This window comes from Nomascus leucogenys, chromosome 14 (genome assembly GCF_006542625.1).
Source record: "Nomascus leucogenys isolate Asia chromosome 14, Asia_NLE_v1, whole genome shotgun sequence".
NCBI classification, from domain to species: Eukaryota; Metazoa; Chordata; class Mammalia; order Primates; family Hylobatidae; genus Nomascus; species Nomascus leucogenys.
Genome location: NC_044394.1, coordinates 75,684,395 through 75,698,284, shown reverse-complemented (window position 1 = coordinate 75,698,284; position 13,890 = coordinate 75,684,395). Strand labels below are relative to the sequence as shown.

At 39.8% G+C, this 13,890-nt stretch overlaps 1 protein-coding gene across 6 annotated transcripts in view; it reads left to right on the top strand.

The window, feature by feature from the left end:
* The window catches only part of LIMS1 (LIM zinc finger domain containing 1), a 152,778-nt gene that overhangs the window by 80,246 nt on the left and 58,642 nt on the right, over positions 1-13,890 (top strand). Inside the window, exon 1 of one of the 6 annotated variants that reach the window (XM_004090458.3) lies at positions 7,260-7,517. The exons of the other annotated variants lie outside the window; for them this stretch is intronic. Within the exon in view, the coding sequence (XP_004090506.1) occupies positions 7,411-7,517 (107 nt within the window). The 5' untranslated portion in view covers positions 7,260-7,410. Of the gene's footprint in view, positions 1-7,259; positions 7,518-13,890 lie in introns of those variants that run through there. 6 annotated transcript variants of the gene reach the window in all.

Here is a 13,890-nt window from a genome sequence, read left to right as displayed (position 1 = left end):
GTTAGATGCTCACTAAAGGTATGTGAGGTGCACAGCTGGGTTGGGGGCACACCAGGCACCCTTCTGTGTTGTTTCTTATACTTGGCTGATGACAGACCCTCAGCATGTGACTTTTGCTTTTTTCTCATCCACTTTAAACCTGTGGTCCGGATTTGGAAGGCCCATGCCTCTGCCAGTCTCATCCCCCTGACAGGTCCTCACCATGCTCAGGCGTCTCCTCCACGTGAACTGCCCTGCACTTGCTCTCTCACCACCCAGACCCTGCCTAGGCTTCCAGTCCCTGCCAACCAGAGATGTCTTGGTAGACACTCCTCTAGATGCTGGGGAGGGTGTGGACACATACATGATATGTACATATGTGGTCTTTTCATGTGAAATAGAATCTCATAGCTTGTAGCCTATGGTCTTTTTTTCATTCAATGGTAGATCATGAACACACCTTTATGCCAAGTACATGTTTACATTATCATTTTCAGTTACCATCAGTCACTTTGGCATAGTAACACTACATAGGAAATAAAAGTTTTTGAAAAACTTTTGTCTTTAGGGCTAGATACCCTTAAATTTCTAAATTCTATTTGTGTCATTGAATTGAACTTTTATATCGGAGGTAGGAAAAAATAATAAATAAAGGGATAATATAGATATCAGAAACGTGGCCACACAGCTTGTTATGTGCGTTGTTGCCTTTAAGATTAGACTTCACACAAAACCTGGGGAGTATTTTGATAACCTGGTAAAAACAATTTTGAAGTGAAAGTTGATGTGTTGACAATATTGGCTATAGTCATGAACCTATACTGGGGTGGGGCAGGAATTGTGGTTTATTTTTTAAGACACACCCCTTGAATTCCAGGGCAGGGAGAAGAACCGTTTTTTTTTCTTTCTGGTCTTCAGAATATCGGAACTGTTAGCTTGCAAGTAACTGTTACATTTCTCCTCTCACACAGAAGTATTTAACCTATTGGATTTTTTTGTAATGACGGTTTAGTTTAGAAATATGCTGAGCAGATATAGATACGCTAGAATCTATAGCATATAGTTGTATGTATAGTTGGTGGAGAGGCAGAATGGATAGAAACAATATCTAAAAAGTGATTTCAATACATATATATGTATCTAGTTTTAAGTCAAATTATGGGAAAATCTGGATTTGTGGAAAAGCTCTCATTTGTGAAGAGTACCACTAGAATTCCTTTTAAAAATAAGTTCATTTAGGGAAAGAAAAATTATTCTATGTGCTAAAGTTTTAGCTTTATGTGTAGTTTTCCAGAAGCAAGTTTACTACATTGAGTGAGATACCCTATATTTTGCCCTCAGGGAGGAAAAGTGCAGTCCTGCTGCAAGCTTCTGTCTGTGTTCCTTCCCTTGAAAGGTCAGCGCTCTGTTGAGGAGGACCCTCTGTTCTCTTTGGGCGGGGTGAGGGGTATGTTGGGGCTAGGGTGATCAGCATGCCTTTTTGTGGTCCTTATCTACTCTAGAGCTCTTATCCTCAAGCAGCTTTGTGACCAAAGAAAAGGTGTTTGTGGAGAAGGATCTGGGGAGCCCAGAGGCTGCTCAGGGTTCTTCTCCACACCCCAAAGGCCTGGCACACTGATGCCTTTGGGAAATTGCTGAATGTGCAGAGCCTGCCCATATGTACCTGCTTTATTCAGGAATGAGATTTCTGACTATATGAAGAAGGAGAGAAGTGTGCTTAGTCAGGGAGTCATGTTGCACAGGTCCTGTCTGAAAACCAAGTAATGTTAGCCTGCAGAGAAGACCATGGAGGTCACCTAATTCAGCCACTTCTGATCCAAATGGAACAATGGAGGACTGTGATAGTTAAATGACTTCATGTGTACTTATAAGGTAGTCACAGCAAGGGAGTTTCCTTGTCAGCTAAATGTCTACTGGTCACCTCTTGTATCCTTCCACTAACCTACCTTGTACTCTCCCTTGGCCCCTTGAAAATGTGGGATTGGTTAGGTTACTTAGAATTGCATTCTAAATTATTTGGAAATATACCTGGAAAATTTGCATATTGTATCCGTGGCTTTTGAGAACATTTGTTAGTGGTCTAAACTGAAGACTGTTGATGGCCCCATGTTGCTGGTTGTGGAAGAGGCTGCTGTATGAGAATGACACAGGCAAGTTTGCATGGGCTTTTTTTGTTGTTGTTTTTTGTTGGTTTGTTTTTGGGTGTTTTTTTTTTTTTTTTTTGGATATAGGGGTCTTACTCTGTCACCCAGGCTGGAGTGCAGTGGTGTGACCATAGCTCACTGCAGCCTCGACCTTCCAGGCTCAAGTGATCATGATACCCCCATCTCAGTCTCCCTAGTAGTTGGGACTACAGGCACTCACCACCACGCCCAGCTAATTTTGTATTACTTGTAAAGATAAGGTCTCACTGTGTTGCCCAGGCTGGTCTCAAACTCCTGGGCTCAAGCTGTCTGTTCACCTCGGCCTCCCACATTGCTGGGATCCCAGGCGTGAGCCACCACACTGGCCTCATATGAGCTTTAATGACAGCTCAGCCTATCCACTCAGATGTGTCAGAGGTCCAGGAAGCCTGATAAAGGAGAAAGTTCAGAGGGGCTTGTAGACAGTTGCAATATTATCTGCTTGTGAGTGGGACCATATTTTGGTGATTTTTTTTTTTCCACACAGTGAACAGTTTTTGTGGACAGTTGCTTCTGCCTTCTCATACTCTCTGCTCCAGTTAGCTTGACCTTGAGCCTACTCACAATGGTACATCATTGAACCCTTTTCTGCAGCAGATACATAGCCCTGTTCTTCCTTCAAATTTATAGCCTAGAGCACTCTTGAGAGACCTCACTTAGGAAGACAGCTTGGCTGGCAAATAAATGTTTGCCAGATGAATGTGTGTTGGACATAGTATGGAGGGATATTCTTGCTTTATTCGATAAAATTTGCTTTTCCCTGTAAATGATTATTTATGAGATAAAACATAAACTAAAAATGATTCATTTCCATCAAGTGCAAAGTTAGCTGCAAAACATAACATTCTTCTTTTATGTCACACAAGGAAATTAATGGCCTGGAAATATACAGCTGCTCAACCAGTTTACGGGCCATTAGTACCTAGTGTACTGGCAGTGAGCCCCAGTTAGCTATGGAAACCAGCTTGCAGCTTTCTTAACTCTGTATAGGAGAAATAATTGATGATTCAGTAACATTAATGATCATATTTATGATGTTTATGATTTTGATTAATGATTAATCAATCATATTTATGATTAATGATGTTTAATTAGGTTTCTTTACCCTCTTGTATCTGAAGGGGTTAATGGCAACAGGATGCTAAAAGCTGGACTATGACAAGTTTAGGCAAAAATCCAGGCTAATTTTTTATTCTTATCACAAATGGAAAATGTTTATACTTGTGGAAGGTACTGTTCAACTCCACAAATATGAAATCTTCATAGTTTTAGTCTCACCAAGAAAGTAAATTTTTCCAAAACTGTAGAACAAGTGTGTCTTTTAAAATATCATTTAGGTAACGTTGAGTGTTACATGCAGAAATGAAAAACCTTCAAAACTCTGGAGATTTCTTCTCAAACATAACATCGTAAAATGATTAGGCTCTCAAAATTAATTGGTTGAACAACTGAAGCACAAAGCTTATTTAACAAACGTGACTGTCTTCCATGTCCCTGGCCCTATAGATGCAGCGGTAAGAGGGATATGGGGTTTAGAAAGGTTTCTCGGAAGAGATGATCCTTGTAGTGAGTCTTAGTGGGATGATCAGGAGTTAGTCCTGCCAGTGATCCTTCTTCCAGTCTTACCAAGCCATATGTGCAAAGGCTAGAAAGTGAGAGGAAGCACAGTCTGTCCGGGGACCTCTTGGAGTCCAGTCCTCTCAGCTGGGATGAGGGTGTGAGATCTGCTGGAGTCAAAGTACAGATTCAGGGAGAACCCAACAGTTTGGAAAAAAGGACAAAAAGTTGTAATTAGGGCCAGACCAATTGTTAAGGCAAATGTCTTATTCCCAGTTTTTGTGAACTGTTGTTCCTTAAGAACCACTGGGCATGTGGGGGAAAGCCCCGGGAGTTTTATGAGGTAGTGAGTTCCCCATCACTGCAAGTGTCCAAGAAGAGACAAAATCCCAGGTCGTAGATATTGTATAGGGATGAGGCCATGGGGAAAATGATGGTGGGGAATTCTGCATTGAATGAGAGTCTGGACTGACCTTCAAAGATTTTTTTAGAGTGCTAAAATGAAAAATATCTCTATTTGGAAACCCACAGAAAATGCATTTATACAGGCCTCCCTCTGTACTGTCAAAATCATGCTAAGACACTTATTTGAAATTTAAAACCCTTTTAAATAGGGCCTGATCTGAGAATTCAGGCATAATTAATAATTCCATTTCCATGGGAAAGTACATTTGAAAGGAAAAATAGATGGGGACTCCTCCTCCCTCTCTTTGTCATGGCCCTGCTGTGTGTGCTGGGTGTTTGCCCATCTGCCCCCCTTCCCTGTGCTGATGTGCTGCTGTCTGAAGGGTGCTGGGGAGGGAAAGCAGTCCTCTCTCTCTCTCTCTCTCTCTCTCTCTCTCTCTATCTTCAGTGAAAAGATCCTGGTTAGGCGGGGCACAGTGGTTCATGCCTGTAATCCCAGCCTGTTGGGAGGCTGAGGCGGGCGGATCACAAGGTCAGGAGATCAAGACCATCTTGGCCAACATGGTGAAACCCCATCTCTACTAAAATACAAAAAATTAGCCAGGCATGGTTGTGCGTGCCTGTAATCCCAGCTACTTGGGAGCCTGAGGCAGGGGAATCGCTTGAACCCGGGAGGTGGAGGTTGCAGGGAGGTGGAGGTTGCAGTGAGCTGAGGTCACGCCACTGCACTCCAGCCTGGTGACAGAGCAAGACTCCGTCTCAAAAAAAAAAAAAAAAGATCCTGGTTAAAAGGGCCTTCCCCAAAGGCCCAGAATTTACTTCTACTCAGTTGTGGCAGTTTCTTCAGAAAATAAACATTGATTTGCTGAAGTTCCTGTTTGTCAGTACAGCCTTTTTAAAAGTCAGAGGGCAAGAATTGTTTCAGCTCGTTTGTTTTATGGCTTGGTAACTAACTGTCCCTGTTACTGCTCTCCCCCACCCTGTCTCATCCCCTGCACATCCTTTTAACGCTAGTCTCATCAAATGCAGGATTCATTCTACACAGTTAGGTGTTTCCTGTCTGGTTAATCTTTAGTAGTCACCAAGTTCTTTTCCCTTGTCAGCAAGCTGCATTAATTTTTAAAAACTCTTCTAAAAATAAGCAATTATTTACATTTCCTATGGAGACAGGTCATATTTAATGTTGGGATTTCTGTATTTGCAATGAATATACAATTGATTTGTATTTTATTCATTAGGCGTGTATTCTGTGTTGATGGTGAGGCGAAAACAGGGAAGATTAGTGGTTATTTCTATTCATTTTTTTTTTTTTAACTTGTCTCGATTTTAAAAAACGAAGGCTGGGCATGGTGGCATACGCCTGTAATCCCAGCAATTTGGGAGGCCGAGGCAGTTGGGTCACTTGAGGCTTGGAGTTCGAGACCAGCCTGGCCAACATGGCAAAACCTCATCTCTACTAAAAATTCAAAAATTAGCCAGGCGTGGTGGTGCAAACCAGTAATCCCAGCTGCTGGGGAGGCTGAGGCACGAGAATCGCTTGAACCTGGGAGGCGGAAGTTACAGTGAGCTGAGATTATGCCACTGCACTCTAGCCTGGGTGACAGAGGGAGACTCTGTCCCAAAAAAAAAAAAAAAAAAACCAGACAGAATTGGATACTTTAGGAGTTCTAAATTCAAATGTTTCTGTAACTGTAAACCAAATTGTTTGGTATTTAAATCTTCTAAATTCTATTTGTTTTTGAGTGGCAGTATATTCAAAGTTCAGAAGGTGTAGAGTGGTGTGTAGTGGAAATGCTTCCTTCTGCTCCTGTCTCCCCAGGTCCCTCAGAAGCAGCCAGTATTACTGGTTTTTTGTGTACCCTTCCAGAGACAGATGTAACTGTCAACTGATTTTTTAAAACGTGTTTCATCACTCATTAAATCTAGTGTAGTGACAAAAATTGTAAATTTTTTCCCTGCATCTTTAAAAACATATGCTGTGTTTGAATGGCAATTATGAAAAGTCATTTGTTTTTCCTGGGGCCATGGACCTAGCATAACAAATGGTAGCCCTCAGGTGAACTAGCATCTGTGTCCTGGGTGAAGGAATAAGATATAGACTTCCCTTTCCTATGGGTTGCCTTAATTTTTGTATATATAGAGCCGATTCTCTCAGAGATGGGAATAACTCTCTCTTAGTGTAAAAATATTATTGGACCCATTTCTCTGTGCTCTTGTCGAGAAGGTTCTAAAAGGAAAAGAGGCTGGTATAAATTGACCAGAGAGAAATTCCTAGAACCATGCAGTCAAACTACTGGCTAAGAGCTTGCTGGGAGGTAGCCTGTGTTTGTGGTGTGGTCCTATGTTCCCAGTGGGACTGAAGTGGATTGGAGGGCTGTGCTGTGCCTGCTGTTGGGTAGCATCACTTTGAGCTGGATGACGAAGGACTTGCCCCAAACCTGTCCTCTATTGTCCACATCCCCACACCCAAAACCTTCCTAACATTGTCACTTTCCGAGGTCAAATGTACAGATAAATACAGGGTATATAGGACCCATTCCACCTTAAAGCCCACAGCATTGTGTCAGCTGGGGTGGCCTGCCCTAGGAGAGGGCATTATTCACAGACAGTAATTACAATGAATGAATGAAGAAACCATCTTCCTTTCAGTTATGAATTTTTCAGTAATATTTAATGAGGGGTGGGTGGACCAAAGACACTTCCTTCCCTTCTGAAGAGGATTTAGAGTAGAGTGTGGTAAGGGGGAGGAATTGGACTGCTTCCCTTTAGAATTCTGCCCCTCCTCTCCTTTTTAAGGAAAATGTCCCTAAGGAGCTCACTATAACCAGGCGGTTCTTTAAACTGACAACTGCCTGTGAAGTGTTGATGGATTTCCTGGCAAATAAAACAGCAGGACCCTTCTTTAGCGAGTACCTTACTGGAGCTTTTTAGCCCAATTTTAGTTCAGAGTGGTCCTGGCAAGGTTTTTAAAGGAATTGGTGTGATTATTCATAACAATTAAATTTTGCTTATTAATAAACAAGTAAGTAACCTGCCTTCTTGGTCACCGACTCCCCCCTCCCCAAGGTGCGAGGCCCAGAGATAAGGCAAGTTGTGCCTTGCTGAGGAGGGTGTGCACCAGTGAGAAACAGGAAGCTGTGCTTCAGCAGCTTGGCCTGCCTGGAGGTTTCTAAGGCTGAGTCAGGTGTGCTGAGGTCCCTCCGCAAGGGACACTGCTTTCCCCTGGCAGCCACACTGCTGAGCATAAATGCTTTAAAGTGTCAGCAATTGATGTGTGGAGAGAAGTATGACTGCATTACAGCTTAAAGAGCTTTCACATTCACGTCTCTACAGGAGAAGACGAGATCGTCCCGATAGTTTGAGAGTAAATGGGTTACCGGAGGAAGAGCTAAGGTGAGTGGAAAGTCATGGTTGGCTAAAGGTCAAGACATCTAATCTAGTAAGTGCAGTGGGGATTCATGCCTAAGTGGATGCAGCTTTGGGAAGTACTAATTGAAAAGTAACCTCTTAGTCTGTAATTAAAGACTGAACACAATATCAAGATTGTACTGATTGGAACTGTGCAAAACCAGAATACTTTTGCCCATTTCTTCACAAATCCTTTAAGTTGTTTTACCCCTTCTCCAAACCTGCAGTGTTGTTATGTCTTTAAAAATTATATAATCACCAGAAATATTTTAAATTGAAAACAATTGATTTTTCCCCTTAGTTTAAAGAGAGTTTTCTTTGGCTGATTGGAACATGTTTTTGTCTGTGTTTTGATGAAGGGGGGTAGTTTGTGGTGGTTTGGGGTTGGGGGAGGGGTGTCATGGAGATTGTTACTGAAATGGTGTAACAAAGGAATGCAGTGGAACTATTGAATGTAGCCTAGGAAGGAAGGACATCAAAAATCTGGAAACCTTTTTAACTAAAAAGGTTAGAGTTCTTGGCTTTCAGAGTGAATTTCCCTAAAACAACATAATTTTTTTTGTTGTTGCAACTACTGAAAATTTCTTAGATTTGAGGTTCTGAAAGCCTCTACAACATTAAGCCTATGTGTTAAAATACTGTGTTAACTGATTTCTCTGTTCCTGGGGTGTTCCTGTTTTACTGATGACAGAAGGCTGCAGTAAAGAGAGACTTCCTTTTTTTAAACTACATTTACTATTTAGTACTTTAATTTGAAGGTCTTAATTTAAGTGTTTGAATATTCTGATTAGATTGCGGGAAGGTTATCTATACTTTGTGTACTATTGTTCTTTTTCTTACAAACTAACTTCCAGAGTTTATTTTAAATTCTCTATTTAAATGTAACAAGGACAAATTGACAAGCTTAAAACTTCTCTATTAAATTTGTATTTGTCATAGACAGCTATACTGCAATAACTGTAATTTGCTAAAGAAACATTTATTTTAAAATTGTTGACTCACCAATTTTTGAAGAGGGTAGCATTAAAGGACTATTATTGACACTAACATTATTAGAGCTTACTGCCTACTATGTCAGGTGTCTCTTAGCTACATTTAATGTGTTAACTTTGAATTGACTGGATTAAACAATTTAAAAGTCTCAGAGTTTAAATTGTTACGAAGTTTGTATGTGAGGTTAGTGAAAATATTGAGCTCTGTATTGCTAACCAGATAGACAATTGGAAGTGACCTCCGAAACCAACATTTATTGGTAGACTCCAGTCTACAGTGGATCCAAGAGTGAAGTTACCAAAAACAGTTTTAATTTCAGATTTCGGGGTTTGGAGGAATTTCCTTTTTTGAAAAAATTAAGTTATATAAAAAAAATTCTAAACCAATCTTTTCTTTATTTTCAGACAATAGCCAAAGTACTCATGAGTAAAATAACGGATATGCCAAGGAGGTAGTTATTTACATAGTTATAATGCTCTTTCGAACAACTAGATTTTTTTTTTTTTTTGCTTAGAATTTAATTAAAAGAGGAAGAGTAATTCTTAAGTATTGCCTGTTCTAGTTGTTTAAAGAGAAATATTTTGTCACCCATTCTGGTGATGTAGTTATCTGGTCATAGAAGGGATTTGTATTTCTGCCACTTTTGTCCCCTAATGTAGAGAAAATGATCATTTTCCTTATTCAGAAGTATAGGTTAGCCAAGAAAGGTAAACCATTGTCTGTTTATGCCTGGATTTTTTTTTTTAATCAGCTTAGGTAATATTTTTTTTTTACCCTAGTTATACTAAGCCTATTTTCAGAATTAAATGAAGTTTCTGAGCTAATAGGAATCAGAGAGAGTAAGGACTTTGAAGTTAGTACACCAGAGTTTCAGTATCACTCAGTTGGAGAAGTTATATAATCTTTTTAAGCCTTGGTTTATTCTTTTTTTAAAAAAATAAGGATAAAAATACTACTATTATTGAACATTATTTACTGTCACAGAATTCAAACCACCAATTCAGTGAGGCAGGTGGCATTGTTATCTTGCGAATAGTGCCATACAGTTAATTCATTGTTTAATTTTTATTGAGTGCCTACTATTTGCAAAGTAAAGATACAGTGAGGAATAAGACACAGGCCTCGTCACAGGAACACCCACCTAGGTTTGGGCATATTGAATATGACCACAGATTTTCTCTGCATGAGCAGTTATTTGATTTTGAATACATGTGCTATCAAACATCTTTCACACAGTCTCAAGTATTGCATAAGACCCATTCCAACTCTCATTCCTTCTTACTCACGTGTTCGTTTCTTGTTATGTTTGTGGACTCTTAACAGAAAAACTTTCAGAGACTAAAATTGGCCATGGCCACTGCCAGAAAACATTTTTTTCTCTTAAAGTTTAAATAAAAGGCTGTGCTCTGAAACATGAGGTGCATGTACTTAAAGAGCACTGTAATACACATGAAAATAATTCTGGCGTCAAACTTGAAATTGTTCAAAACTGAGGCAGGTAAAAGGTGGCATGACAAACACTGGGCTTCCTAGACTTTTGTTTTAAAGTATTAAATATGACTTGAAACTGACTTTATTCACATACTTTGTACAGTGGAGCATTACCCACTGTGTTTGGTGGTTATAGTTAGAGTGAAGTGACACAAGTGACATGCTTGCTCCGGTGGGTTGGAAGCCCCAGACCTTCACAAGGCATTCACCCTTTCTTCCCTGAAGTTTTTGGTGTCCCAAAATAACATCTAAGACATACCCATGTACCTATACTTACTCCTTTAGCTGTTCTGTCTTTTAAATTATGTTGCACTCAAACATAGTTGTTTTTTGAGAATACCTGAATGACAAACACACCTGAGAAATTCCTGCCCTTTAAAAATTCTCAAAGTCACTTTTTCTCTGCCTCAGATACAAGGAATCTATAAATAACTGATTAGAAACAATACAAAATTCAAGTTTCTCCTGGTTGGGTTCAAAACAGCTTAATATAGGGGCTGGTGGCTGGATGCAGTGGCTGACGCCTATAATCCCGGTACTTTAGGAGGCCGAGGCAGGTGGATCACTTGAGGTCAGAAGTTCAAGACCAGTCTGGCCAATGTGGTGAAACCCCATCTTACTAAAAAATACAAAAATTAGCTGGACGTGGTGGCACGCGCCTGTAGTCCCAGCTACTGTGGAGGCTGAGGCAGGAGAATCACTTGAACCCAGGAGACAGAGGTTGCAGTGAGCCGAGATCGCGCCACTGCACTCCAGCCTGGGTGACCCATCAAGACTACGTCTCTAAATAAATAACAATATAGGGGCTGGTAGGCCGGGCGCGGTGGCTCACGCCTATAATCCCAGCACTTTGGGAGGCTGAGGCAGACGGATCACCTGAGCTCAGGAGTTCAAGACCACCCTGGGCAACATGGGGAAACCCAGTCTCTACTAAAATACAAAAAATTAGCTGGGTGTGGTGGCGCACACCTGTAGTCCCAGCTAGTGAGGATGCTGAGGCACGAGAATTGTTTGAGCCTGGAAGGCAGAGGTTGCAGTGAGCCAAGATCACACCGTTGCACTGCATCTTGGGCTACAGAGTGAGACTCTGCCTCAAACAAACAAAAAATATATATAGGGGCAGGTGAACTATGACTCTCAGGCCAAATCTGGCCTGCTGCCTTTTTGTGTATGGCCCATGAGCTCGGGATGGATTTTACATTTTTGAATGGTTGAAAAAATAACAAAAATATTTTTCACATGTGAAATACATGAAATTGAAATTTCAGTGTCCACAAATGAAGTTTTACTGGAACACAGCCATGCTTATTTGTGTGTGTTGCCTGTGGTGGTTTTGTGCTACACTGGCAAAGTTGAGTTGTGACACAGACCAATGTGGCCCACAAAGACAAAAGTTATTTACCTTCAGGCCCTTCACAGAAAACCTGGGCTGACCCCTGGTCTAGTGCTGAGATAAGAACTCCTAGAGCTTTCCCTTTTCCCTGTTCCTTCAGCCATGCTTCTGCCCTCCTCACTCCCTCACCTCCCAGTTAGGTTTATCTTGCCTGGATAAAATCAGGACTACGTCAGCCATTTGAAAAGAATATGAATCCAAAAAAAAAAAAAAATGCAGTTTGAAATTTGTATCCCTAATAGTTTAGGAGTAAAGTGAAAATGTGAAGTTGCCACACAGCGGCAGTGAGCTCTTCACTTCTTAGACCTCCTTTCCTGCAGCGTTGACCTTGAAGTAGTACCCTTCTCCTGATTCCTGGATGGATTAGGTTAACCAAGAATGGAAGTGCAAAGAAATGTAACCTTTACTTTCTGGTTATAGAATAAACCTTCCAAGCTCATGTTTTTATAGATATAGCATATAAAATCATTTTTAAGTGGTGGGAATGTCCTTGCTTTGGTTTGAGAGTGAAAACTCAGATCATGTGTTCCTGACTAGTGCATTACCATTAAATGAACCCCTGTTATAGGCCAGGCACTGCATTAAGTAAGGGCTTTTGTGTGTGGGCCCACCACTTCTCATGATCCCATAAGGGAGAAAGAACTGAAGGCTATAAAGGTGGTCATCGTTATGAAACCGGTTTCTGTCTTTGATTCAAATAAGTTAGTGCTTAGAATTCAGTCAACGTTGGAGTAGCTCAGCCTAGGCTGTGTGTTTCTTGCATACCTCTTTTGCAGTTTGCTGATCACTTTTTGGCCCAACTTTTAACTGAAAAATTATGTTTGTATTTTAGTTTTAGAAATGTAGTCTGTTAGACAATAGGGATAAAATTGCAGTTTTGCCATTATCTTATTATCTGATATTATCTGTTCTTATTATTTGATGGTTCAGTGAGGGTACATTTAGTCTTCCCAGCAATGAGCAAACACATGGGACAATTAATAAGAAATATTTTTCTCTTTGCTATAGGAAAGAGAAAAACCACTTGCTAGTGTTGCTTTTTAAAAGTTCATAGTGCTTTCTCCTATATGTTTGATTATAACCTACAAGTACTTATATTGTAATAACTGATTTTACTAGACCCCTTCTTCACCCCCTCTCACCTCCTTCCCCCATATAATAGAGAGGGGATTCTTCAAGGCAAGAGACTTTACCATATTTCCTGTGCATATAGCACCTACTGCAGTTCAGAATCTGTTTCTCATTGAATGAGTAAAGGAATGAGAAACTAAACTGGCCTAAAGGTACCTCTTTTATTCTAGATTAAACTCTTTACACTCTACTTTTTAAGTCTTAATTATTAACTTTTTATTTATGTACAGTATCACACTGAGAGAAGCCTAAGAGACGGATGTATCTATCAGAGTATAGATCATGATTATTTTGCTTTTCTCTTTCAGTAGTTTTGGAAAGCTTAGTTTCCAAAGGAAAATGTATTTTTCAGTCATCTAAAATATTTCTGCATGTAATCATGTGCTGCATAAAACGTTTCAGTCAACGAGACTACAAACATGACAGTGGTCTCTTAAGATTACAAGGAAGTTGCCCTATGCAGATGTACCATTTTAATCTTTTAAACCATATTTTTACTATACTATAATATGATATTTTTAGCTATTTTATATATACACTTAACCGTTGTGTTACAGTTGCCTACAGTATTCAATACAGTCCTGTGCTGTACAGGTTTGTGGCCTTGGAGCAACAGGCTATACCACATAGCCTAGGCATGTAATAGGCTGTACTGTCCAGGTTTGTGTATGTTTATGTGAACATTTGTATATTTATGATGTTCACACATGATTAAATCACCTGACGATGCATTTCTCAGATCATATCCTTGTCATTAAGCAATGTGTGACTAGTAGAGGGAGTTTATGCTGAAATTAAAAATAGCAGTGTTGATGCTTAAAAATCAGGTCTGTTAAAGGAATGATAAGAAGCAAAAAGTTATTGAATAATGATCCCTTTCTGGTTTTTTGTTTTTTTTTTTTTTGCACTGCTATAGGAGACATTTAGGAATGAACCAACCTCAACTTTAACAGAATCAATCTGTAATTTTGTTGTCAGTACACATCAAATTATCTAAATTATTTATTGTGACAAATCCCAAAATATCAATAATTTGGTTGCTTTCTTGTTGGTTTTTAAAAAAGCAAACAACGTCTTGAAGTCTCAGGTATAAATTACTTATAAAAGTCAGAAAAGATAGTTGTCCAAAATGTGTGCTTTACCTACCTGACTTTGGATGGATGTTATTAAAAGGAAACAGTACTGTTTATTCTACATGTATGTATCTTAGAGACACAGCAACTGATTATATGTCTGTGCTACTCATTGGCTATTCTGTGACTAAAACAAACTTTGGACGTGAATATTTTCTTATTTAAAAAAAAAACTTCTTTTAGTAGTAATTATTAAATATGTTTCACATAAATATGG